Source organism: Vespula pensylvanica, chromosome 22 (genome assembly GCF_014466175.1).
Source record: "Vespula pensylvanica isolate Volc-1 chromosome 22, ASM1446617v1, whole genome shotgun sequence".
NCBI lineage: Eukaryota > Metazoa > Arthropoda > Insecta > Hymenoptera > Vespidae > Vespula > Vespula pensylvanica.
This window is the reverse complement of record NC_057706.1, coordinates 2,509,973-2,534,481: the sequence shown is the minus strand read 5'-3', so window position 1 is coordinate 2,534,481 and position 24,509 is coordinate 2,509,973. Positions and strand designations below refer to the sequence as shown.

At 32.9% G+C, this 24,509-nt stretch overlaps 6 protein-coding genes and 2 long non-coding RNA genes across 12 annotated transcripts in view; 3 read left to right on the top strand and 5 right to left on the bottom strand.

Moving 5' to 3' along the window:
* LOC122636597 overlaps positions 1-6,057 on the bottom strand; it is a 104,685-nt gene extending 98,628 nt beyond the window's left edge. The window contains exons 1-2 of the long non-coding RNA XR_006328993.1: positions 5,971-6,057; positions 5,781-5,847 (exon numbers count right to left, since the gene is read on the bottom strand). This is a non-coding gene — a long non-coding RNA (uncharacterized LOC122636597). The remainder of the gene's footprint in view (positions 1-5,780; positions 5,848-5,970) is intronic.
* A 211-nt stretch (positions 6,058-6,268) lies between these two features.
* LOC122636498 (U11/U12 small nuclear ribonucleoprotein 48 kDa protein-like) lies at positions 6,269-8,194 on the top strand. Its single transcript, XM_043827766.1, has 5 exons — positions 6,269-6,510; positions 6,590-6,758; positions 6,855-6,917; positions 7,209-7,353; positions 7,431-8,194. The coding sequence occupies exons 1-5, from the start codon at positions 6,379-6,381 to the stop codon at positions 8,074-8,076; spliced, it is 1,155 nt and encodes a 384-aa protein (XP_043683701.1). The 5' UTR covers positions 6,269-6,378; the 3' UTR covers positions 8,077-8,194.
* LOC122636499 (astacin-like metalloprotease toxin 5) lies at positions 8,195-10,413 on the bottom strand. 2 transcript variants are annotated; one of them, XM_043827767.1, is made up of 5 exons: positions 9,692-10,413; positions 9,450-9,599; positions 9,001-9,336; positions 8,741-8,877; positions 8,195-8,620 (listed from the first exon to the last, which is right to left on the bottom strand). In XM_043827767.1, exons 1-5 carry the CDS (start codon positions 9,846-9,848, stop codon positions 8,369-8,371), a joined length of 1,032 nt encoding a protein of 343 aa, XP_043683702.1. In that variant the 5' UTR covers positions 9,849-10,413; the 3' UTR covers positions 8,195-8,368. The 2 variants fall into 2 exon arrangements, with proteins under 2 accessions (XP_043683702.1, XP_043683703.1); XM_043827768.1 differs by having other exon boundaries at positions 8,485-8,688; positions 8,735-8,877.
* A 158-nt stretch (positions 10,414-10,571) lies between these two features.
* Positions 10,572-12,674, bottom strand: LOC122636497 (caspase Dronc-like). Its single transcript, XM_043827765.1, has 6 exons — positions 12,607-12,674; positions 12,343-12,495; positions 11,779-12,216; positions 11,294-11,541; positions 10,911-11,172; positions 10,572-10,804 (listed from the first exon to the last, which is right to left on the bottom strand). Exons 1-6 carry the CDS (start codon positions 12,664-12,666, stop codon positions 10,679-10,681), a joined length of 1,287 nt encoding a protein of 428 aa, XP_043683700.1. The 5' UTR covers positions 12,667-12,674; the 3' UTR covers positions 10,572-10,678.
* Positions 12,675-13,308: 634 nt separating this feature from the next.
* Positions 13,309-14,517, top strand: LOC122636501 (transmembrane protein 17B-like). The gene is made up of 5 exons (XM_043827773.1): positions 13,309-13,463; positions 13,543-13,690; positions 13,871-13,974; positions 14,038-14,151; positions 14,220-14,517. The coding sequence occupies exons 2-5, from the start codon at positions 13,603-13,605 to the stop codon at positions 14,460-14,462; spliced, it is 549 nt and encodes a 182-aa protein (XP_043683708.1). The 5' UTR covers positions 13,309-13,463; positions 13,543-13,602; the 3' UTR covers positions 14,463-14,517.
* An 11-nt stretch (positions 14,518-14,528) lies between these two features.
* Positions 14,529-15,909, bottom strand: LOC122636500 (pleckstrin homology domain-containing family A member 8). 3 transcript variants are annotated; one of them, XM_043827771.1, is made up of 5 exons: positions 15,610-15,909; positions 15,440-15,495; positions 15,246-15,367; positions 15,021-15,168; positions 14,529-14,914 (listed from the first exon to the last, which is right to left on the bottom strand). In XM_043827771.1, the coding sequence occupies exons 1-5, from the start codon at positions 15,737-15,739 to the stop codon at positions 14,738-14,740; spliced, it is 633 nt and encodes a 210-aa protein (XP_043683706.1). In that variant the 5' UTR covers positions 15,740-15,909; the 3' UTR covers positions 14,529-14,737. The 3 variants fall into 3 exon arrangements, with proteins under 3 accessions (XP_043683706.1, XP_043683705.1, XP_043683707.1); XM_043827770.1 differs by having other exon boundaries at positions 15,021-15,171; positions 15,610-15,902; XM_043827772.1 differs by having other exon boundaries at positions 14,745-14,862; positions 15,021-15,171.
* Positions 15,910-16,356: 447 nt separating this feature from the next.
* Positions 16,357-21,251, bottom strand: LOC122636417 (putative zinc metalloproteinase YIL108W). Of its 2 annotated transcripts, none has more exons than XM_043827605.1 (3): positions 21,134-21,251; positions 18,000-19,405; positions 16,357-17,920 (listed from the first exon to the last, which is right to left on the bottom strand). In XM_043827605.1, the coding sequence occupies exons 1-3, from the start codon at positions 21,134-21,136 to the stop codon at positions 17,707-17,709; spliced, it is 1,623 nt and encodes a 540-aa protein (XP_043683540.1). In that variant the 5' UTR covers positions 21,137-21,251; the 3' UTR covers positions 16,357-17,706. The 2 variants fall into 2 exon arrangements, with proteins under 2 accessions (XP_043683540.1, XP_043683538.1); XM_043827603.1 differs by lacking the exon at positions 21,134-21,251 and adding an exon at positions 20,313-20,438.
* On the top strand, positions 20,543-24,235 carry LOC122636418. The gene is made up of 2 exons (XR_006328941.1): positions 20,543-20,864; positions 22,972-24,235. It is a non-coding gene; the product is annotated as an uncharacterized LOC122636418 (long non-coding RNA).
* The last annotated feature ends 274 nt before the right edge of the window (positions 24,236-24,509 follow it).

Sequence of the window (24,509 nt, the reverse complement as noted above, 5' to 3'; positions counted from 1 at the left end):
ATTTATGAGCACTAATTAAAGGGTTTAGGGAGAATCTCTCCTCTGATTTGCACGTCTCAGGCACCCTTTCGGGTAGGTAGAGTTTAAACGACAAGCTGGTCTCATTAAGATATGAAGCGAACTAACAGCTTCCACCAGTCGCCGGCTTGTCGTGCACGTACCATTTCACTGCAAGTTCTATAAACTACAAAGCAGGGACGGATCGCCTTATGACTCACAGAAACTAGGTTATAATAACCTCAACATATTTCGATTTCATTAAAATTAAACTAACTTAATGAGTTTCTACGATATGCCATTAACAGTATACGTATGCATATATATAAATATAAATATATAAATATCCTCTTTAATTGCTATCGAAGTAAAATTCTTTATTTTCACAAAAATTATTATTACCGTCTATCGTATTTTAACATCACATTTGAAAAAAAAAAAAAAAAAGAAAGAAAGAAAAGAAAAAAGATCTCTAGTTTATATTATTTACAACCATTGGAATCCTCGAAATGCTACACCGCTTGAGAATAAAATCAAAGAAAATTTTAAACTTCCGCCGCTAAAGTGTAGTACATGGTTGCTACGCTCAGACTTTCGATACTTCTGTTCTTGAAAGTAACTTGTCCCAAACTATAAGACAATAAAGATAAGAGAATATTTCTCTTTGCTCCTCTTGTTTTCAGACGCAGAAGTTAGTATGTATACTACAAATGGAAATTTTCAAAATGATATTAAAAGAAGTTCTTCTTCTTCTTCTCTCCCCCCCCCTCTCTCTCTCTCTCTCAAGATGAGCACGAATACGGTGAAAAATCAAAATTAGTTAATAATGCGATACAAACCAGAGTCGACGGATTAAGATAATTAAGCTTCACGGTGAGCGTGTTATTATTAAAAATACTTTATCCTAATAATCTTATTAAACCACTGTACGATTATTACGACGCAAAGAACGTTAAATAACGTTATGGGGAAACCGAGTTTGAACGTGTGCATCGACGTTGTTAACCATCAACAATTAGGATGAACGTTGTGAAGAAGAAGTAACGGAGTATGGGTAAGTAATGGATGGAAAGAAACTTGGCCATTTCATTGTAAACCATCATTATCAGATACTTAACGTACGCGACGAGAATGGAAAGTAGACGACAAGATGTACTCGCACCTGCGTGCCCCATTAAAACGTACTGTTAAGTATTAACGAGGATCTTTATGACAGGGTAACGCGTCCAACGCGTCTCTTTCGTATAATTACCACATGGAATATCATTTTCCTTTTTCTCCTCTTAATCCATTAGAAAATCAGAAGAAGGGACGATTCTTCGGACGACATAAATTTTACAACATGTTTACATCTACTTCGAAATAAATACTATTAGGGCTTTCGTATAGATAGAATCTTTTCAAAAGAAACTACTACTCTACATAGTTAGTTACCATCACCCGGAAATCCACACTGGAAGTTGAGAAAGAATCCCTCGTTAGACAGAACTTCCACACAAAGTACGGGCTAAATAAATCCGAATCTACCGGCCCAATCTTCTTTAGATCCAGGTTCCAAAGATACTCCGAGTCCGAACTTTGAAATCCTCTCGAGAAGAAAGAAAAGGAAGAAAGAGAGTCATTTTCCTTGTTTCTGATTTCGAAAGGGAGATGGTGGTAATATAGAGGAAGAGGATGAAGGTGGTCGTGAGAAAAGAAAGAGAGAGAGAGAGAGAGAGAGAGAGAGAGAGAGAGAGAGAGAGAGAGAAAGAGGAAGGGTAGTTTCGAGTCGCGAAATAAGCCAAGAGGAGAGTACCATATCGTTCGATAAGCGACGCTCTCTGCGATAGGGTGGAGGGGGAGGAGGAGGAGGAGGAGGAGGAGGAGGAGAAAGAAGAGGAGAAAGGGAAGGGGGAGGCTTGCTCCACCCCCGATCTCTCTACGACTGACTCGGTGGGTCCACGCGGCACAAAGGCCTAATTACCCATAAATTCGCTGATTTACGGCGGTCTAGAAATGTAAATATGAAATATGAAAATGAGGACGGCGGTAATAAAAGTGATGTACGGGGCTCCGTAGGGTCGTTCATGAAGGCGTCCATCATCGTGCTTGACGGGCTTCTTTGTCTGGTAGCGGCAGCCGAGAGCCATTTCGTTCTCTTCCCTCTCCTATCTCTCTCTCTCTCTCTCTCTCTCTTTCTCTCTCTTTTGCCTATCTATCTTTCTCTCTCTATCTCTTTTACCTATCTTTCTCTCTCTCTCTCTTTCTCTCTATCTCTTCTCTCGTCTGCTCGCGTTTACCGCGACGAAAAGGACGTATTCGCGATTCGCACGCGAGTTCTATCCATCCCTCTCTCCTTTAACTACTCACCCCTTCACTCCTCCTCTACTCATCACTCTTCTTCTTCGCGCGTGAAAAAAAATCACTCCGTCTTGTCTTTCCATGCCGACGCTACATCTTTGATTCATGGACCACGACGCGTGCCGATTAGTCTTTTCGCTCTTTTTATCGTTAACTAGTTAAGTCGGAGAAGCTTATCGTGTTCTCGGTCTTTCTTACCCTTGCCAGTGTGATTTATGTATTTACGTATGTATTTGTATGTATGTATATATATATATATATATATACATATATTGTATATATAAGTGGTATATATACTTATGACGTGTATACGATTATCCCTATCTATATATAGGTGTGTATATATATGTACTTATATTTAAGACGTCGACAATATAGATATATAAACTTTCTGCAAACTCGTTAACTTCGCCATCGACTTCTCGATTTTACCGATCGCTTTTGCTCATAATAAAGCCAAAAAAGAGGTACCTTGTTAGTCGGAACGAAAAGAACCTCGATGATCGACAAATCCTACCGGCTCGACATCGAGCATCATTTTGTCTCATTTTTAATAACGGAGAAACGCGTGAGAGAACACTTTGAGAAACGACCGTGAGGGACCTTAAATAAAATCATTCGCGATGTAACGTACGAAGCGAACTTAATCCAAGAGCGCTGCGGGTAACTTAAGTAAAAATTGGACATGTTTATCGCGATGGCCTTTTACCGAGAGCGCCTCTCGATCGCCGGGAGGCTTCGCGTTAACCGGATTAACCGGTTTTCCGAATGATGCACGTCCGACGTGACAATAATAATTATTTGTAGTTCTCAGCAGATATGACTCGTCGAATAGTACGAGCCTAATTAAGGTTAGGTGTGGAAAACCCATCTAGATCGAAACGATTGAACGTTCAAAACAACTTTCATAAAAGCTTAATATCGAATAGAAGAGGCTAAGAGTCAATGGAAACGAAACTTCGATCGTAGAAAAAAAATTTTTCTGACACTCGTCGAAATAAAAAAAATTCACACTAGAACTGTCGAGTCCGCCGACCGAGTAGAATACCGTATGATTGTCAATCAGTGGTGCAAATCGTGAAATTTTATCGGCGACCTGTTATATAGAAAAAAAAAGAAGAAAAAAAGAAACCTAAAAAAAAAATAAAAAAATAAAAAAAGAACACAAAAAAAAAAACGATTACACGCGATCGCTGCACAAAAAACTTTAGCAAACCATGGCGGTGTATATTGAACAATTCGCGAAAATAAATGGCAAAGCGAGCGCACCGATCTGTGCGCGATATTCGTTGGTCGTATAATTGGACATGAATTCGTTTCCGGCCCGATAAATCATCGTGACATCCAAAGCTGCGCATATCCAATGCACTGTATACTATCAGAAAAGATAGAACGCTCTATCGTTTTATCCGCTCATCGCTTTATTTGTGTTTAGAGCGGAAGATATAGTTTTAATACAGGTAGGTACCGCTTTTCGGACTCTCGATTCTTTACGAGTTTGTTTCTTTTAAATAATATAATATATGTAAAAAAAGAAAAGAATCTATTCGAACTGTAAGAAGATATTCATTTGAAAAAAATAAATGTTTATATCACAAACGTAAAACACGTATAAACACGAAGTACAAGCAAACGATACGATACGTAAAAATATTCATTTAAAAAGCACGAACTTCGCTAATATAAAAATCTGTAACAGATTACTTATATACTTATGTACGAGATAAATAAGAAAACTATTGTTCGGAACAGTTTTTACGATCATTTATTCTTCGAAAATAGTGGATTAGGAATTTCTTAGAAATTCTTAGGCGTTTAAATAGGTGATCAATCCATAAAAAAAAACACACACACCACACACACACATAAGACCACCGATCTTAGGAGAAAGTAAACTGAAGAATCAAGGCAATTCGTTAGCTAACCAATCGTCGTGTAATCATACGCTCTCCTCGCCATTAAATCCCCTCTACTAAATGTCTAAAAATGTATCTTACCTGTGCTAAGTAAAACGAGGGTGAGTTTAGTTCGTCTAAAAGATCTCCGACGTGTAACAGCATCGAACTAAAAAGTTCGATTTAAGACTCGTTGCATACTATAGATCACTCGTTTGCGATCAGATCGATGAAAGATCAAAAAACTAAGTGATCGAACTCGATGACTCGAATTTATCAGTAACATAATGCATGGTCTCACGTTAATAACGAATTTATGTACAATCGATGGAGACAGCCATCTTGTATTTTTTGAAGATTACCATTTGTTAGTGTCTGGTCTCCAAAAAAACTTTCTTGCAGTTCAAACTCGTAATTAAATGTGTTTTACTGATCATGGCGAGTCACTCGAATTTTTTTATTTACCACGAACGAGTACATACTCATATATTCCCTTGAATTTAATAATCACAATCAACGATCTGGTCGCAGTGCACAATCCATTCCAACGTTTTGTGTAACGATAAGTGATTTGTTTTATTTTATTTTATTTCGTTTTCTTAAGATATATTATACTTTAATAATCGCTAACGAAGTTAAAGAAATTAAACTCTTACACTCTTAAAAACAAAATCCAACTTTTATCAATCAGATTCTTATAACAAATACGTTGATTGGCCGCTTCTTATTAAAACTAACGCAGCGTATACGTATTTTTGATTATTCGTAATCGAATCTAACACTGAAATTTACGATGCAAGAGGAATATCATTTTAAGAAAAATAAATTCACACGCGTTAACGGGATCGTGAATGCTTCTTCATGGACGTCTAACACAGAACTATCTAAGTCGAATAATATGGAAGGAAATATACAAAAACCAAGCCAAACATATTTACTTCGTTTCTAATGTTTTTCAATAAATTTCTGAGAATTGGATAGCAACAATATCATCGCCAGTGTCGAAAGAAAATTCAATAGACTCGACTTGTAAACAAACTACAAATAGTTCGTCTTAGTCCACGCTGTTGATTAAACCAACGTCGGGTAAGTAAATCCACAATTTTCCCGCAATTATTAAAATGCATGCGATTATTAAAATTATTTTCGAATTTGCACTGAGTGAGAAACGTTTACGCTATACGTACGTCGTTTTACTAACAAACAAATTATTTCGTCGCAACGTTAAACATTCGAAAATAATAATAACGAAAATCATAAACTATTCTAACCTTCTATTCAACGCCCATATTTCCACGATCGCAAATGCACTTTCGATTATCTCCGAATTCCAATTTAAGGTTATAAAAATCATATTCGAAACTCTCGAAAATCTCAAATATTTGATTGAGAAACTTAAAATGACTCGATCAAAAAATGAACCATTAATAATAAGCTATTCAAACCTTTAAGCCAATCTACTCAAGAATATTTATTTAAATTAGAATTAAAGAAATACGATTGCTCGTCTTCGAACTATTTGGAAAACTCGTAATTTTTGGTACTTACGTTTATTTTGATGTTTTTGCTCGAAGATCGTTGCGTTATACATGTATTTCTTGTTTATCACATCGATCTGGTAAAAGCGATAAAACATTAGATAGACATTATTTCATTTTAATCATTATATATTATATCACAAAGCTTGATAAATCGTATTAAGTGTAATATGATATCTTTCGATATATGCGTAAATTACCTTCCAACGGCTTCTGAGTTCCCGAAATATTATGTAACCTTCAAATAACACATAATTAGATTATTATTTTCACTTCACGTACTTTTACAATTCCTCTAAGGTTTCTTAATAAATATATACCGATTAAGATTAATTCTTTTATTTCCTTTTCGTCGTATGATTTAACAATTTTGTACATATAAGAAGTAAAACGATATGAAAAACTAACGAAACGATTTGAATATTCGAACGTTTTATAAAACTACTGAAATAAAACATTTGAATTACGAATATACAAACGAATGAGAATAACGCCCTCTATAAGGGAATTATTACATAGTTTGACATCAGATTAAGTTAGTTAATTTAAATTATGTTTTTCGGTCTGGTACTTTAACTATATTCGTAGAATTAAAATAATTTATAATAATGTTGAGAACTACGTTGGATGAGAGAAAAAAACAGTTATTGGAATTAAACGATTTCAACAAAAATATCAGTCAAGAAATCGCCAATATAACCTCTACTTTAGGATGGACAGTAGAAAGTATATCATGTGATGTATGTGAAATAGAGATTATTCAATTGTGATTTATTTCCAGGATTAGAGTAATATAAATCGATCATTGTTTTTGTATAGAATAAAAATTTCTTAACGTGTCCATACGATCCATCACATCGAATTACAGAAGAATGTCTCGACACACATCTACCTGCCTGTCAATGGAAAGCAGAAGGTTATGGAAAATTCAACATTCCATTTCCAGAATCAGCTTTACCACCAAATGCTCCATCGAGTCTCCAGTTGGGTTAGTGTAATAGAATTTCTGATTATGTACAATATCGATTATGTTTCAATTAAAATATAATCGTATATTAACGGTTCTACGTATTATATGTTATAGACGAAGAATTACAAGATGAAATCTTACGACACGCAAAAGAACAAAATCCAGAAATGAAAACAGGTTGGTCCTAGATCAAGTAAACAGAAATCAATGCTTTTTTGTATCTTAAATCGTTTGATCTTTTCCAGAAGATTATGAATGTTATACTTGGCACGGACTCGATATATATCCTTTTTCATATCCTTTGCTGAATGTACATATATCGATAATAGATCATACTTTCCATTATTAAAATAATTTAATTACTATCAGTTCGATTAATTATTCTTTATCTTGTATAAAGTAATATTGTTATACTCTTTAATTGATCACAGTTATCTTCTATATAATTTTTCTTGACACTTATACCAGGTTTGGGTCAACGATTAATTCCACATACATCTGACAGACTCACCTCAGATTTTACTAGCGATGAGAGGAAGGCACTGTACGAATATGTGATTGCTCATACCGTTAAACCTGATATAGGTCATGATATCGCTGATATAAATAAACCGTAAGTTTCATAAAGCAACGAATATAAACATTTTTATTTTATTATTTGTATTAAAGTCTTTTGTATCATTCTTTTAGAAAACCACAAGATAAAGATAATAAAGAAATGTCTCTTTTGGAAATGCTTGTACAAGAACGCAATTTAAAAAGGCGTAGAGCCAAGCATAGAGGTGTGCACACTAATAAGAAATCTCATATAGAAATTCTTAGAGAAGTTATAAATCAGCAAATGGAGATATATACAGAATATATTTTAGAACAAAAAGATGCTGCTGTAACAAGAAGCGAATATAGTTCTGAACAAGACTTAAATACATATTCAGATAAACAGAAATTAACTGTAACTAATCGTTATGAAAAGCCATCAGCATCTACTCACTTCTCTCAGAATGAAAAGAATGGTCAACGTATAAATACGATATATGATCGCCGGCAAGAAAGTACGATAAATAAAAATTACTCTGAATCTATAAAGTATAAGAAATATGAGAAACGTTTATCAGATTCGAAGGAAAGACCAAAACAGACTAAACGAAGTGAACATAGGCACAGATCTCGTTCTAGAGATTATAAATCACATAAAAAACATAAACATAAATCAAAAGATAGTCACATAAAGAAAAAACATAAATCTCGATATCATGATAGATCATCACAAGAAAGAGGTCATTCGAAATATAGTGATATTAGAACAAAGGATTCATATTACACAAAAGATCGATAGGTATTTATAATAATATGTATCACGTAATTTATTTATAATAATTCATTTAAGAATTACATTTAAGAAAAAGTGTGTTATCCATTTGTGTAGAATATTAAATTAAAATACTCAAAAAATATTTCTAATTTTCTTTATACCTTTAAAAAATTATTCATAACAATAAAAATTATGGATTGGATGATTTACGATGGTAAAGTTTAGATGCATAGAATTATATTCTGAACTTTTTGAGTGATATTTTAATTGTGAATGATTAGTAGATAAGCTTATATTATCTCTTCTATTTAATATTTTATGCGTGGTAGGTTGCAGGATTTATAATTAGTCCTACTTCTGTAACAGAGTTTGTAATATTTGTTATTTCATGTATTTCACTTATATTATTCATTTGATTTGAAGAACCAACTTCAATTCTATCATATTCGCCTTTATACAGTCTTTCATTCTTATAGTAATATATCGCACTGCATTTATATGTTATTAATAATTTTTTAACATCATAATAAGATAGTCTATCTCTTTGACCAATTTCCATGCCATTTATCTATATGAAAATAGTTCATAGAAATATAGAAGGAAAAAATAGTAAAGTAACAAAATATATGTGTGTGTGTGTGTGTGTGTGTGTGTGTGTGTGTGTGTGTGTGTGTGTGTGTGTATGTACCTTGGGTATTATTGTTGCTAAGGATTTGCTTTTAGAAAAAGCTGTCATTGAATAATGCATTATACTATCATAATCATATGGTAATCCATAATCAGTTACTGTATTAGTATTTAACAGTTTAAAATTAAATTTAGTTCCTGGGAATAAAAAAGAAATAAAATATAAACATATACTCATCTAATGAAAATATCAGATATTTTCTATTGTTTACAATATCTATAAATTAAAATCAATGCTAGAGTTATTATAATGGTAATTACCTTCTCTAATGTTTTCCCACAATATATAAATATGTTGATCACGATCTGGTCTCATATGTTCATGATAAGCACCTAATGTATGTAACATTTCATGAAGAGCATGACCTATTATATCAAAACATAAATTTACATTTAAATTTAGAACACTTGGACCGCCAAATAAATTACGTCCTAAATCAGAATAACATCCACTTTTGTTTCCTACGATATTAACCCAACTTTCAACTGAATATTGTCCGTTTTCATTTGGATAAATTCGCTGGAATTGAATACACGTTTTTTCCATTAGTATCATCATTGCTTTTTGCAGAACGGAAAATTGTTGCGGACTGTTTTCTATAATAAAATACAAATATCCTCAAAATTATGTTTATTAATTAGGAAAAGAAATTATTTGATTCATACAAATTATAAATAAATAATAATACTTATATATAAAATTAATTTACCAATAGCTTCATCTATAGTATAATATACTATTCCATTTGGCCATAATAATTTTTTAAATGATGTGATTGTTTTTCGAGTATTTAATATTTGAATATCTCCTTCATGATGCATACCTTCCTCAGGATTGTCATATTTTGACCAAGTATCAACTTAAAAAATAATTAAAATTTATTTTATAATTTTACACACACACATATATATATATATATATATATATATATATATATCCTATATTACTCACGTTTATAACTAATAGATGTTTGAGTCATATTTGATTTTAAACTTCGCCTTATCGTATTCCGACGATCATGATTTGGAAGTAATTTTACGTTATTAGGTAAGCAAATAATAGAAAAAATCACGGGTACAAAAATAAACGAAGAGAAAAAATTCCACATATTGAAAAGTACCGCTCCGAATTGATCACTGCAAGCAACTTATTTGAATTTTACATTGTGACTACGTCTTTGAAATCACGCATTCGGTTGAAGCGTACGGTAACAAAATTTAACGGTTTAATAAGCATTTCATTTTATTGTACTTTACAATCTTGCTTTTCACCGTAGTGTTTCATGTATAAATATCTTATTGATTATCTATATTGAAATAAATTAATAATCAAAAATTCATACTGAATAAAAATTAATTTCATTATAATATTCAATATTCTAATATAAAAATATTCGAAACTATATTTGATATAATATAATAACGATCATAATTTAACAATATCATTGGAATTATTGTGAAAAGAAAACGTATATTATAAATCAATGTGTGTGCCATTTTAAGAGGATGTGTGTTCATGTTGATTTGATTCTATGCCTAACTACCGATATGCCAATTTGCCCGTTCGATTTTATTCACTGTACGTTAAGTCGTATAAAACATCGTAACAAAGTTTCTTTATTAAAATTATAATCGGAAATTCGTCATGCATAAGGACGTGATAGTTACATGTTATCATTGAATGAAACAAATATGTAAATAAAAACGTCTGATTATTCACGCGTGATTTTAACTTCTAATAATAAGATGAATTGACTTTGGAAATATTGATAGCAATTTTTCATAGATATAAAGTATTTATTTATTTTTTTTTTTTTGCATTATATCACAAATCCGTATAAAATATATATGTTTGTTACAGATAACATTATTTAAATAATTTCTCTGTTATGTTTATTACAACTTAACATTAAAATATATTGTTATTAATTTTTAATTATTATTGCTTTTTTTCATTCCCAAAAAAGCCAGGATTGAGGAAACAGTATTTATGAAAACCCTTCGTTTCAACCACTACTGTTTGACAACCACCAGAATGTGTCACATTTTTCAGCCTTGAATCGACCTATGAATTGATATAAAAAGTTTTTCGTAATTTATTTATATTTAGATTACATATATATATAAACATATATATATATATATTAATTATTTCGATATTTAATACTTACTAATTTTAATAAATCACACAGATGATGGTCATGAGCATAATTCATAAAAACCTCACAAAATATTTGTATAAACCAACTACCAGTTATATTATTTCGAAAGGCAACATATCCTGGTAATGTAGCATATGCAATTAAGAAATCGGAATAATTTCTAGTTGGTTTTTCTTTAAGAATGGATCTAGGATTGTTCATAACTGTATGATTGTCAGATGAATCCGTTACCTGTTCAGGTATATGTGTAATGGTTTGTCTCTTGTCACCTCTAAAAAAGATTCTCTCAGTAACATAATTTTATGCCATTTTAAATATATATGATATATCAAGATTTATTATTATTTCAATAATCTTCTAAATAAAATATTCTTATTGTTAAACATACGTACCGACATAATTGAAAAATAAATACTTTTGGTTTTTCCGCTAAGTAAGGACAAGCTTCTGATGTGAAACAGTCTATGATATCTGAACAAAAGACTTTTGTATATTTACGTTCATAGTAATGATCTACACCTTCTATTTCCGTGTAATTCTCTTCTCCTTTTTTACCATGACTACTAATAATTACAAAGCAAGAGTCAACATTTTGTAAATCTTTACGCTGTGAAAATGTTTTAACGCGATCTATAATTTGCTGTAAAATAGATTAATTATAATTTAATTTTAATTAAAGAAATTCATAACTACATAAACAGAAAAAATTAAATTATGAATTTATATAAATATAATAAATAAAACATAAATTCTATAAATACTTAGTTATAGATAATGCTAAAATATATTATTTTAATATTATTACACTATTTTTTATTACTCTCTTTCTCTGTCTCTTTCTTATAATATTTTTGATAATTATTATTTATTACTGTACCTGTCCTGTCAAATTGCTATATGTTTCAACAGAAAATCCCATTTCTTCAAACAATTTTTGAAGATTTATTTCATCGTGTATTGCTGACTTTCTAGATTTTTGTATATTAGGATTATAATCAATATTTGTAATGATTAAAACCAATCCACGAGGATTACTTCTCATTCTATAAGTTTTAATGATACTGTTAATCGGACCACTTGAAAATTCTTTTGCTTTTCTCACTTTGATTTGTAGAGGTTCTGCAGTATCCTTGATACGAGAAAAATAATTGTCATTTATTTCTGTATTTTCATCTGTCCGTTTATCTAACATTTCTGCTAATTCTTCATGATCACTTTGTTGTAAACTCAAAAGCAGATTTTGAAATGCAAATGGTCCTCTAGTTTTAATTGTTAACCAAATGCTTTTAACAGTTTCTTCTTTGTCAAAGTTCCTCTGTGAATGATCAATAAATATAACAAGCGTACTTTTTCTGTTAACGTCTTTAATAATTATTTTTTTAAATAGTTAATAAAAGAATTTAATAAACAAAGAAGCCAACAAATTAATTATAATATTTACTTTCCATGTAGATATATTAATATCATCAATGTTAAAAATCCCATTCTCTAGTAACTTAGGCCATAATTTCATTATATTCAGTTTAGGTACTATGATATCACAATATAAATCAATCCTTTTACGATGTTCTGAATTCATTGTAAAATATATATTCTGAAATCATTGAATATTAAATATTACATTGAAAAATACAAAAAAATGTTTTAACTTGTTAATCACGAATATATATATCCTATATAAACAAATAGAACGATGATATAATACACAAAGAAACAATGTTCTGTAGAATCTTTGAAGTATCACTAATACGAAAGCATGACTCATTCGCGGTAGGTTTCATATCGATGTATTACTGCGCCGTCTAGGTTTCTATGACCGAGTTAAAATTTGTTGTTAAGTTTTTATATTAAAACATATCAGAACTTGTCAGAATAACATACGTATATATACACACATACGTATATGCATAATACATATATATATATATATATACATGTATACACAGATTTAATATATTTACATTTTAAATATAAAATTTTACATTGTTGAATACAGAAAAACAAAAGATTGATATGCGCATAACGTGTGCGCATCGTGCGTCTTCATTTTAATATTTACTGTCATTTATTTATTATCGAATAAGGTAAGTACGTACAAATATCATTCAATACGCTTAACTAATTAATTTCAAGACAATAGACGTTTACAAATTTTTATTTTGTTATATTCGATATTTGTATAGTTTTAAATAAATTCTGAGATATATTTTTCTAATATATCATAAGAATTTTAGTCAAATTATCTTTTTGAAAAGTTAGTGCCATAATCTATTAAACTATTGGTAACGTGTATGATATAGAAACCAATAAAAAACAGAAAGGAATTTTATTTTGAATTGTGGACAAAAATTTAATATTCGCTATGTTTTTATCAGAGGTATCTCGTCTTACTTTTTTTTATACTACATGGAGAATTAGTATTTATCTTTTTTGTATCAATTTTGACCAACCAATTATTTGATAGACATAACGCTATTGGAGAATCGATGAGAGAACGGAAGTAACAAAAAGATCAAAGTGGTCCAGATCTCAATTTACTATATTCACAATTTGATTCGCGTCGTACATATTCAAATTTATTTGTACTTGAACTAACATTAAAATATAAATATTACAAATCTTTATTATAAAATTTCTATAGATATCTACAGATAAAAATCTTTATTAAATTTGACAAATTTGTCTTAGTCCGGATAAATAAATGTGGAAATCATCGGTAGTAAATGCTTCAGATCATATATTTCCTGGCTTAGCATATCATGATCGTAAAAAGGAATTTTATGACATAGGTATATATGTTTATATATATATATTTTTTATGTTATTTTGGAATAATTTTACAATAATTTATTTCGATATATTAATATTATCATAAAATTTAGGTTTTAGGAAAGATGATTTACGTGATCTTGACAATTGAATTGATTTAAAAACTATTGTAATTCATTTCTGTAATATTTATTTTGCAGGTAATCAAATACAGTCTAGTTTACCGCTTCAAATGGCTTTATACTTTAACGTGTGGCTTTTGCCAATTTGGTTTCTTATAAGTATAATAAGTTTGGACTTCAAGGTAAGTACATTTGGAAAGTTAATAAAAATATATTTTTAATGCAGATTACATTTTATATTACAGTATTTACAATTAACGGATGTGTATAAATTTATAACAGTTGCTATATTTTTACTTATTTCGATATTAGAATGTACTAGATTATACCTTGGATACCATGGTAATTTAGCTGAAAAGGTAATATAATTTTGAATAGATAATAAAAAGGAAATATAACATATGTAATAATTATTTTGTTATATTAGATTCCAGAACTAGCAAGCTTTTGGCTTATATCCACATTAATACAATTTCCGTTAGAATTATTTCTCCTTCTTGATAATAGAACTATGCTTCAGTTCAGTGAACAAATCGTTAATAGTTTAATGATATTTTTTCTTAGTATAGAAATAATTTCAGGGACTGTAGCATTAAAGAATTCAGCCAATCATCATGCTAAAAGATTTTATATAGCTCAATTATATGGAATAGAAGATAGGTTAAATTAAAAATAATAATGTGACATTCCGTTCAATTAATATTTATATCTATTTTATCATTTGACACAATTTAAATAAAATTTTTTATAAGATAATTTTATATTGCAAGTATTAGTACTAGTGTATTATACATATTTATACATATTGATATGTTACTTGTAGATTAACAATATAGATTAATAATTTAAGTTATATGAGTGATCAAATATATATGGCAATTTTGATCAAGACAAATAAACACTTGAAACATTTTCATGTTGATTATATATAAATAATTGTCTTAGTTAGAGATACTTCTCAAGTTCATGTATTTCATAAAATATTTGTAGATTTTCAATATTTAATCTTAGATTTTTTGAAAATATTTCCATATCCCGTAAAATTATTGCTTCTGGAAAATCTTTTGTATCTGCAATTGTTTGTAAAAGCTGTTTACGAGGAGGTACCATACGTGACAGCAACTATTAAAATAATTAAGAGATAACGTAAGATCGATAATTATCAATTACTTCTTTTTTAAATATATAATATACAATAACAAAGCAACTAAATATATACAATGCTTACACCAAAAAGCTGCTGTATCATCCAACCATGATATGGTTCTAAAGACATTTTATACGCTTCCTTTAAAAATGCTACTAGATCATCTGTTGCTTTACCAGCATTATGATCTTCAATTATTTTTTCAAAAAATAATAGAATCATATACAAGCTTCTAAAACATTTATACATTTATAAAGCATAAAAAAGCTATTGAATTATAATAACTAAACATATTTCTATATATACCTTCTTAACCATATCAAAGATTCGGTAGCAATTATAGTTTTACCTTCTTCTATTTCCAATAAAATCATATCTTGCAAAGTTTTGTGTTTTTCTTTGTCCAGAGTATATTTATTGTTTAATTTCTACAACATAAAATTTCTTTATAAATTTATATCATTCAAATGAGTTCATATTGTAATATATATTTTATTAACCTCTATGTTGCCATCCATATCATGTTTAACTGGTGCGAATAATTTTCCAAATTTTTCTGAAATGTTAAATCTACAATGTTTAAAGATCATCAAAAAAAAAATTCGTTTCTATACTTATATTTAATTTATGAAATGTCATTTTATCAACTTTTAAACGGATAATTATTTACCTATTATTACTACAACATCACGAGAAGCATGTAAAAAATTTTCCGTAGATATTTTGCCATCAACAATGTCTGGAAAATGTCTTATATTTATCAATACTTTTGGAACTGTTTCCTCCGATGGAAGTGCCATGATACGGTTAAAATTAACGTCAAATACTATCACGATAATCAACACACAAGTTGCTAGGCTTACATCTATCGTTATATAGTACTATTCAACAATAAAAAGTGTTTTAGATGATAAGTTTCTGAATAAATGTGATAAAATCAATCTTATTACAAATCTTTCTAGAAGACGATAAGATTGTAAAAAGAAAAGGAGAAGTGAGTAGTGCCTACAATGATAGTACAATATAAAATATAAAAAAGAAAAAAAAAAAAAAAAAGAAAAAAAAAGAAAAAAAAAACATTTTTTAGTAATCTCCTTTTTGTAAAAGGATTGAAAAATCTCCTTTAGTAAAATTTTTTATTAAATTTTAAATTCAATTCTGATAGACGCTCTTTATGAACAAATCTTTCATTTGATAACTCATTACTATTCTATCAATTTGAATGAACAGAATGTTCGTTTTATGAATTCAAATCCTCTCTACAAGCTGTTGAGGCGACTGTCACTTATTGTTAATGTTGCTTTATGATTTCCGGAATGATTCTTCTTAAATTGTTCTACTTAGTTTGATTAAAAACAATCTATATAACGATAGAAGTAACATGGATGAAAGGGAATAAATATCATAATTAATAATATAGGAACATAATACTTTTTTTAATACGTATTCTCCAAAGCACATGCTTAATATCTAGATATAATTAAATATAATTTTTCTTACATTATTTTTGAAGCGTTTAAATAATAAAATTTTCTTTTTTCTTTTCTTTCTTTTTTTTTTCTTTTGTATTCTTACTGACTAGCTTAATGCTTCATCGATAAATGGGGTTTCTCGTCTAAAGTATTTCGTAAGTATTTTCTCATCTTTTTTACCAAATGTATGCTTCTTTTCTAAATCTGTTGAAATCCGCGTTACGATATTGTCCTCTGTATATCTGTCATATCCGGTTATATATAATCTATATTATTAAAATAATTTAAGGAATAATACTGTACATATACGTAACAATATACAACTATTGTGTGTTTTTCGTAATATTTAAAAGATTACACGTTGTTACTACATTTTAACGCATACGTACTTATTTCTTCGTTTTATGAATGAGGTTTGTGAGATATTGTATATTGTGAGAAAAATGATAATTACTTTTCTTTTCTTTTTTTTACACACTCTAGGCGAAATGAACGAATGAAACGGATTTTTTGAAGTGTCTTATATATTTTGTTTACTAAAAAAAACACGAAGATAAAATATATCGTATGTGAACGAGATCTATGCCTTCCTTATTGGTCGACTAGAAATGGAATTTTATTTCGATGGTATAAAATCCCCGGTTTCTAATAAATATACGATTAGAATATCCGTGACCAGTTTGTTACAGGTAATTTTTTTTCTTTATTTTATTACTTTTTTTTTTTGATTTTTCTTTTTTTTTTTTTTTCTTTTTTCTTTATATTAAACTATAGAAGCACATTGTTTTCGAGTATCGGTGTAATTTTAGAAACTAAATAATTATATAGATTCATCAATTTTAGCACTTTTTTTATATCAATTAACCGATACCTCTTCTAATATACGAACAATATATTTTCAGGTATCGCGTTTAATACACGATGAGAGAATATCTTCGAAAGCGATGAAAATGATGAACGAGTGAGATGGCAGTACGATATTATGTTTGTCATGAATCGAAGACTCTTGTGCTATAAAAAAGAACTTATGTTATTTAAAAGAGAGAGAGAGAGAGCGAGCGAGAGTACAAGTGTTCGAGTAAAGTACGTATTAGATTATTAGAATAACAAGGTATCTAATAGCCGCGAACAAAACTTGCTTGAACTACGAAGCATTTTCGTCGCGGTACCACATTGTCGGGACCGACCGGCGGTTGAAAATGAATCCTGGGTATGTTCAAGAATTTTCTTTAATTCTCTTTGGCTTGTAAGGCAAGGAAAGGTGTTTCGGTCGGTCGTAACATTTCCAACGACCTTCAGAAGGCAGTTGGAAGCGCATGTTTGAGTATGTTCCCCGTGGAATCCTCAGCGACTAGAGTTAAAGCTGCCAGACAGTGAGGTGGGGGTGGTGGTACCAATGCTTCTAAAGGTGGCCGATTACCAGGAAATTGACGAGAACCAACGACCATACCACCGGAAGTTTCTCTGAGTTCGATCACTCTAACACCGTATCGAGAACGTGCGACGTTCCTGCGAAATCAATAGGTAAAGAAAATCATACAAAGTTTAAATAGAAACATGGATACTTTTCGATTTTCATGAATCATACCTTTTACCATCGTACTCTATATCGTTGTGACGTCTGTTGGAATGATTGTCGACTTCGGTGTTAAACCATCGATGATAAGCGAGCAAAGCGGCGCAAGAAGGTCCCCAGAAAGTTCTATCCGGTTGGGAGGGTAGTTCAGCAGCGTTCAAAGTTTTGGAGAAGGACCTATTGAGTTCGGGACTGGCCGGAGCGGATAACCTGCCAGGAAGTTGTCTCGCGTTCGCCGATGGTGATGGTCTGGACGTCTCGGATAAAAGTCGGCCTCTCCGCGGACTGGCCAATACAGGTTCTTGCACGGTAACCGTGACGCTGAGAGGTCTACTGAGAGCAACAGTCGTGTGTTGGGGGTCTCTCCTGATGGGATTTCGATTGAAATCGATTCCAGCCGCTCCAACGAAGACCCTATCGACGTAATCGAAACCACGTCCCATAATACCCTCCCTGGTGTGTCCGAGATCGAACGTGTGTCCAAGCTCGTGTAAAACCGATCCAAGAGTAGTCGCTAGACAGCCACCATGAGTACCTCGATAATTGCTGTCATCCATCAATTGTTCGGTGTCAACGACGGTGGTGTCTAAAAATCGGGGCAATACTTGAGCCATGCAGGTAGGCCACGTATGCAAGCAAGCTGAACCGAAAAGAGCTAAACCACCGCCACCCAAAGCAGCATGACCTTGCGTTCTCGCTAAGGTATCTTCGTGAGTACGGGGACTCGGCGCACCGCGATACCTCGTGCAAGACAAGAAGGCTAAATATTTCCTGTCCTTCGATGCTAACGGACCGGTCATCAGTTCGCGTGCGATCAATTCCCATAATTCCCGTTGCGACATAGCTCGTGCTCTGTCCACATGAAGCATACTGTGCATCACCAAGCACTCTGGACCGTCCAGATCGCGTTCCAATTGAAACGTCTTCTTTCCGTGCCCAGCTTCCCTCAATTTCTCTGCTGTTAGAGTTTGCAAGAGTCTAGCACCCAAACCTATTCTTGTTGCCGCGCTTTCCGGTGATCTATCCTCTCTTCGTGGACCTTGAAAGTAGCCATCGTGTCCCGCGCATACAACGTATACCGGTGTCACTCGTAATCTAGTTGTTCTTGGTTCGTGCAAAAGAGTCAATCGTCGTTTGTGTCCGCCGGCCTCGAGTTCCAGCTTGTTGGATCCGCGCGTGAGATCCACTAACGCGCGAAATTCGCCTCCAACCACTGGCCATTCCGATGTCACATTCTTTTGAGCCCGAACGGTGATATAATTACACGCCAAGGGTGTCCGACCACGTATAAGGGCCAAACTATAGGTCAGAGTCTCTCCATCTATCAGATTACAAACGGTGATGCCTTCCGGATTGCCATTCGTCGCGAATCCTCGCTGACGGTGATGATTATCCGTCAGCGTCGCATCCGCAAGCACCTGCGAGAAATTTTTTATTTTCTTTTTTCTTCTTTTCTTCAACATCTATTCTCGTAGCGTCAAGTTTAAACGTAAAGCAAGAATTTTATCAGTAATGTTAATTCGTTAATGATACAAGCGTATTAACGCGTCCCCGTAACGATACTTAATTAACTTCGGAATTTATCGGATTTAATCGTCGGATAAACTGCATTTAATTTCGTGGGTGTGTTTGCCTTCGTGCGCAGGACTCTGCAGAAAAGAATGCGACCCTGAGTATAGATCTCGCTTTCGTTTTTGGTGGAAGGACAAGGACATGAGTCAGCGCGGAAAACAACGCCGTCGCATTTTTAAAGTGTAGCAAGTAGTTACTTCAAATAATTTTGTAGAGTTTAATGTTCGATTTTAATTTTCTTTCGAACGTTCCTACCGGGATTTGAAACTTTTCTGAATTCGTGTTAGAAAGTTAATGGTTTCGTTCGAAATCGACGGGAATACTTGCGCCGTTACCTGCTCGCGTTACATGCGAATAAACTATTGCGATAATCTTTCAAATAAGATGACGTAGAAAGATGAAGTTCATCATTGCGGAATGTCACGAAACATCGTTAAAGGTTTGCACTATACATACTAAATATATGTATTATAGTGGAACTCTTCTAATCGAATTAGAATGTGAGAGTTAGGGAAAACAGATCGATACAGGGATTCTCGTGACTACGATCATTTCACAATAGTTACTTTTTTACAAAGGAAACATTTTCATTACGATTTTTCTAAGTACTTAGTACTTTCAAAATGTCGTACTATATTTTTTTCTTTTATCCTTTCATTAAAAAAAAAAAAAAAAAAAAAAAAAAAGGAAGAAAAAGAAATTAAAGATAGAAAATCCACGCGAAAATGAACGAATCTAATGTTGGAAACTTGCCATCCGTAGCTCGTTATAAAATGGATTCTTCTTTTATTACACACTTTCGCACGTTAACCGCATTACTCGAGAAAAGAATCGTACGGAGTCACGTACAATTTTGATATTTAAAAAAAAAGAGAGAAAAAAAAAGCGTCTCGACGGATTAGAACCGCGAGGTGCTGCTATCTTGCGGTCAAATAAAGAGCCGCGTCGACGTTGAACACACGTCAGACGGTTTTCCTCTCTATTCACTCTTCCGGTCGTTAACGACGCAACGCGTGAAGTGTCAAACGGAAGAGCACGTTGCTTCGAGAGTTCGTTTAGGCGCGTAGTACTGTGGTCACACGGTGCTCTTTCCTTGACCCAGATTTTCCGTCCACGAAGGCGTCCATTTGGCTGAGAAAAATCGCGGCAAACTAGCGTACCCGATTATTTCAAAGTCGTACGGAAAATAAGTGGATGGGGAAAGAAGTAGGAGTAGTAGAAGGAGCAGCAGCAGTCAGTAGTAGTAGGAGGAGAAGGAGAAGAAGGAGGAGAAGGAGGAGGAGGAAGAAATAACGAAAATTAGCCGTGAGTTTTCAAAACGTACTCACACACGTAATTTCCGCGCGCGGCGATCAAAAATTCTTAATATTTACTCGTCCGATTTAAACTGAGAGAGTGACTGAGAAAGAGAGAGTATACGAGTAGAACATAACATCGCCGGTGCTCTCGGAATATTGAAAATTGATGAAAAAGAACATTTCTCAAGAAAATACGATTATTGACAAACATTTTCAAACGTCCTTTCTTTTCCTTGTTTTCCTTGTTCACTTTGAAAATAACGTCGATCGACTTACCATTTTGTACACGTAACGAGACGGTAGGTGGACCTGCGGCGATAAGGAGCGGAGGATTCAGCCGGCTCCGGACATGCGGAGAGAGAGACTGTGGCGCCGAGGCGTAGAAGGACGGCGGGCGCCGGTACTACGGCGTCGCTGCAGCGGCGCATGCAGTCGCGCACCCGCACTCGCGCCAGCCACCCTCTCTAACATAGCTTGTTAAGCGACCACCACTATCATAAACAACCGACTTCGGTCACCCCACGCAAAAACTCTAGCATCGCGCGTCTATACTTTAGATGTTAGCGCGTGTACCCCTATGTAAACACCTGACAATTGTCGACGTCTTCTGGGGTAGAAAATAGGGGAGGAAGTATCCGCGTCAGTATTTATATTCTTCTGCCAAAAAGTTTTATTTCTTTATTTTTCTTTCTTTATGGCTCTTGATTCGAGGGTACTTTTCAAGAAACCTTGTAGGTATTGGAAATTGGCTAAAAGAGTAGCAATCTATGTATATATGTATATATGTATGCGTATGTGTATCTGTGCGTGTACGTGTGTGTGTATATAAATACCGTAATATATATAGGAAGTACTAACTTATCCTTTTAACGCGCCATATGAAGATAATGACGTCGATTCGTTACAGAATGGCCACTCAAAGCTTTCCTTCGCGATGCCACGATGTTATCCCTTAATGATCGTGCGACCGATAGGAAACTTTCAAGATAATTTATAATCGATGTTAAAGGTTTCTATTTCGTTCAATGTTATTAGGATCGGTAACGTCGTAAATGTAATTTCCATCGTGAAGCTATTACAAGACTGTAATACGATTGATTTCGTGAAAAATGACGATGGACGTGTAAGAGGGTGGGACGAGAGTTTATCGAATTCCATGTTACATCGCTGCTAAGTGGCAATCACGATTGGCATTCCGAACGTGATTAATCTCGTTTGTCCTTCGTCCGTTGATTTATCGGTTTCCGTTTCGACGTAGAAGCTTGCATGTGGTATTTTATCTTTTATAATTTATCTATTAAATACGTCGTTTCGTGAAATGTTTCTTTTCTTTTTCTTTTTTTTTTTTTCGTAATAAAAAGAACGGACTAAGAAAAAAAAAATAAAAGATAAGGATAGGAGGGTGTTTAAGCATCGCCTACGCGTATCGTTTGCAAGCGCTTCGCCAATGCGGTGGCTTTCCTTCGACGGTTGAGCCAAAAGGATCGATTGTGACACCCCTAAACGCGTACCACCCATGCCAGGGTACATCATCAAGTTTTTGCATCGTGGTCGGTCAAAACTTTTCGCTGGTGAATTTTCGAGGGGAAGAAATTCAATTTGCATGTTCAAACATTCGTTTTCTGAGAACTCGTGAGTGACTTCCGTGCTACTGGAGTTCACCGGCGTATAAGTACATTCAAGATAATGCGCTCTAATCAGGTCACTCGTCCCAGATACGCTACTTGCATAAATTTCGAACCGAGCCAAAGAATCTATCGTCTCTTCTCGATACGAAGTAGATAGATATCCCGGGAATCTTTCGAATGACTCAAGGAACCCTAATGAGCCGCGAATATTTCTAACTCATCGACGTGAGGATCGCATTATAATAAATTTACATCGTCGAAAGTTAAACGAACGTCGAATTTAAATACGTCTAAGGTATATAATATTTTCTAAGAGTCAAGCGTATATCTGATACTCGTTAAAACAAAATGAAGAACAAGGAGGACAAGAATAATAATATCGTAGTTTTTATTGATAGGAGAGTTCGTTTAGGTTTTTCTCTTTCTTTGTTTTTTTTTTCTCTATAAATCTACTCATACATACTTCTTAAGTATTTTACTTTCTAGTGCTCTGCGTGTGCCAACTTACGATTTGGTACCCAACGGTCGGAGACTTCTTCTGTACTTCTCAGTCAAGCGTGTCAAGGTCGTACGAAGAGGCACATAGTAGCGCTCGTCCAGAATACGCGGCAGGTGTAGCGTGGCACGACCTGCACGCATTTGCATCTGATCTTCTACACAATTGCAATGAAGGAGAAAAACAGGTGAAGAAGGAGAGAGAGAGAGAGAGAGAGAGAGAGAGAAGGAGAAAGACAGAGAAAGAAAGAGAGAGAAAGAAATAACGACGCAACGAGACGAGGTAAGAGAGGTAAAATTCCCGAGGTTGGTTTGTTATAAATCACTCGGTAAAACATGATTAGAGTTCGATCGTTGAAATTAAATTGGAAGAAGGAAAGGAGCCAAGGAATTTCATGAATTCGGAACACCGTATATTCACAGATTAACTCGTTTCTAAGATCTAGTGATTATATCATTATTCATAAAATATAATATATATATATATGATTAAAGTAAATAACTCAATAGTTTTCAGTATCGATAACAATCTAAGAACGTATTAACTTTATATGTTTATTAAAAGATTCATTAGCTAATACTATTGATTTCGAGAATAGATACTACTACATACAAGTGTTACGAGACGACACTGTCTATGAGTAGACGCAATGCGTAAGTCACGAGATTATTGATCTTTACCCAAATGTTCTTGAATAACTTGGATATTTCGTTACCGTATAATATTTAATATTTACATATAATATATCGCTATATAATGTAATAGATAAATAGATATAAGTGTAATATAATAGATATGTGTTCTAAGGAAAAACGAGTTAGCAAAGGTTACTTCTTCGAACGTTAAAACTTTTATAAACTATATCTAGATGCTAATTTAAAATAACGACTATGTCCGACTATGAAAATCATTTCAAGTTGATCTAACTTCGTGTTTTATCTACATGATACAATATATGAAAAGTCTGCGTCGTGCGGCTCGAATCGCGATTGGTCCTCGTAATACCGCATGCATGTGTCTGATCTAAGGAGAGGCTGCTGTACTTGTGATAAATTGATCTTGGCTCTTTACCATATCCTAAGAATAATGTTTCGGTGCGTTGTCATTAGTGATTAACGTTTTCCGCTTTTAGTTGAATAAAATGAAATTAAAATAGAATCGATAGATTTATATTGCGTATTTATGTTCGATCGTTATTAGACAGATAATATTTCTCTTACAATGAGAAAATAAACCTAGGAATACACATACACACACACACACACACTTATATATATATATATATCGTGAGTTTGCTTAAATTTGTTTTAGCTTTACTCGTTAAAGCGATTAGAACGCCCGATAAGAAATCCGATCGAGATAAAAGCAAAAAGAAGGTGAGGGTGGAAAGTAGAAAGAGAGAGAAAGAGAGAGAAAGAGAGAGAGAGAGAGAGAGAGAGAAAGAGAGAAAGAGAAAGAGAGAGATCGTGACTGTGGTGCTATTATCGCGTTCGAGGAGATAGTAGGCCAACTTTCGAGATGACAGTTT

Coding starts and splice junctions, on each gene's coding strand:
- LOC122636498 (XM_043827766.1), top strand. CDS start 6,379: ATGTTGAGAACTACGTTGGATGAGAGAAAAAAACAGTTATTGGAATTA. Junction 6,759..6,854: donor TCCATCGAGTCTCCAGTTGG/GTTAGTGTAATA, acceptor TATATGTTATAG/ACGAAGAATTACAAGATGAA. Junction 6,918..7,208: donor AAATCCAGAAATGAAAACAG/GTTGGTCCTAGA, acceptor CACTTATACCAG/GTTTGGGTCAACGATTAATT.
- LOC122636499 (XM_043827767.1), bottom strand. CDS start 9,848: ATGTGGAATTTTTTCTCTTCGTTTATTTTTGTACCCGTGATTTTTTCT. Junction 9,600..9,691: donor AACATCTATTAGTTATAAAC/GTGAGTAATATA, acceptor TTATTTTTTAAG/TTGATACTTGGTCAAAATAT. Junction 9,337..9,449: donor TACTATAGATGAAGCTATTG/GTAAATTAATTT, acceptor ATTTTATTATAG/AAAACAGTCCGCAACAATTT.
- LOC122636497 (XM_043827765.1), bottom strand. CDS start 12,666: ATGAGTCATGCTTTCGTATTAGTGATACTTCAAAGATTCTACAGAACA. Junction 12,496..12,606: donor ACAGAACATTGTTTCTTTGT/GTATTATATCAT, acceptor CAATGATTTCAG/AATATATATTTTACAATGAA. Junction 11,542..11,778: donor ATAGCAATTTGACAGGACAG/GTACAGTAATAA, acceptor TCTATTTTACAG/CAAATTATAGATCGCGTTAA.
- LOC122636501 (XM_043827773.1), top strand. CDS start 13,603: ATGTGGAAATCATCGGTAGTAAATGCTTCAGATCATATATTTCCTGGC. Junction 13,691..13,870: donor AAAGGAATTTTATGACATAG/GTATATATGTTT, acceptor TTTATTTTGCAG/GTAATCAAATACAGTCTAGT. Junction 13,975..14,037: donor TAATAAGTTTGGACTTCAAG/GTAAGTACATTT, acceptor TTTATATTACAG/TATTTACAATTAACGGATGT.
- LOC122636500 (XM_043827770.1), bottom strand. CDS start 15,739: ATGGCACTTCCATCGGAGGAAACAGTTCCAAAAGTATTGATAAATATA. Junction 15,172..15,245: donor TCTTTGATATGGTTAAGAAG/GTATATATAGAA, acceptor TAAATGTTTTAG/AAGCTTGTATATGATTCTAT. Junction 14,915..15,020: donor TGATACAGCAGCTTTTTGGT/GTAAGCATTGTA, acceptor TTATTTTAATAG/TTGCTGTCACGTATGGTACC.
- LOC122636417 (XM_043827605.1), bottom strand. Junction 17,921..17,999: donor ATAGAGTACGATGGTAAAAG/GTATGATTCATG, acceptor TTGATTTCGCAG/GAACGTCGCACGTTCTCGAT.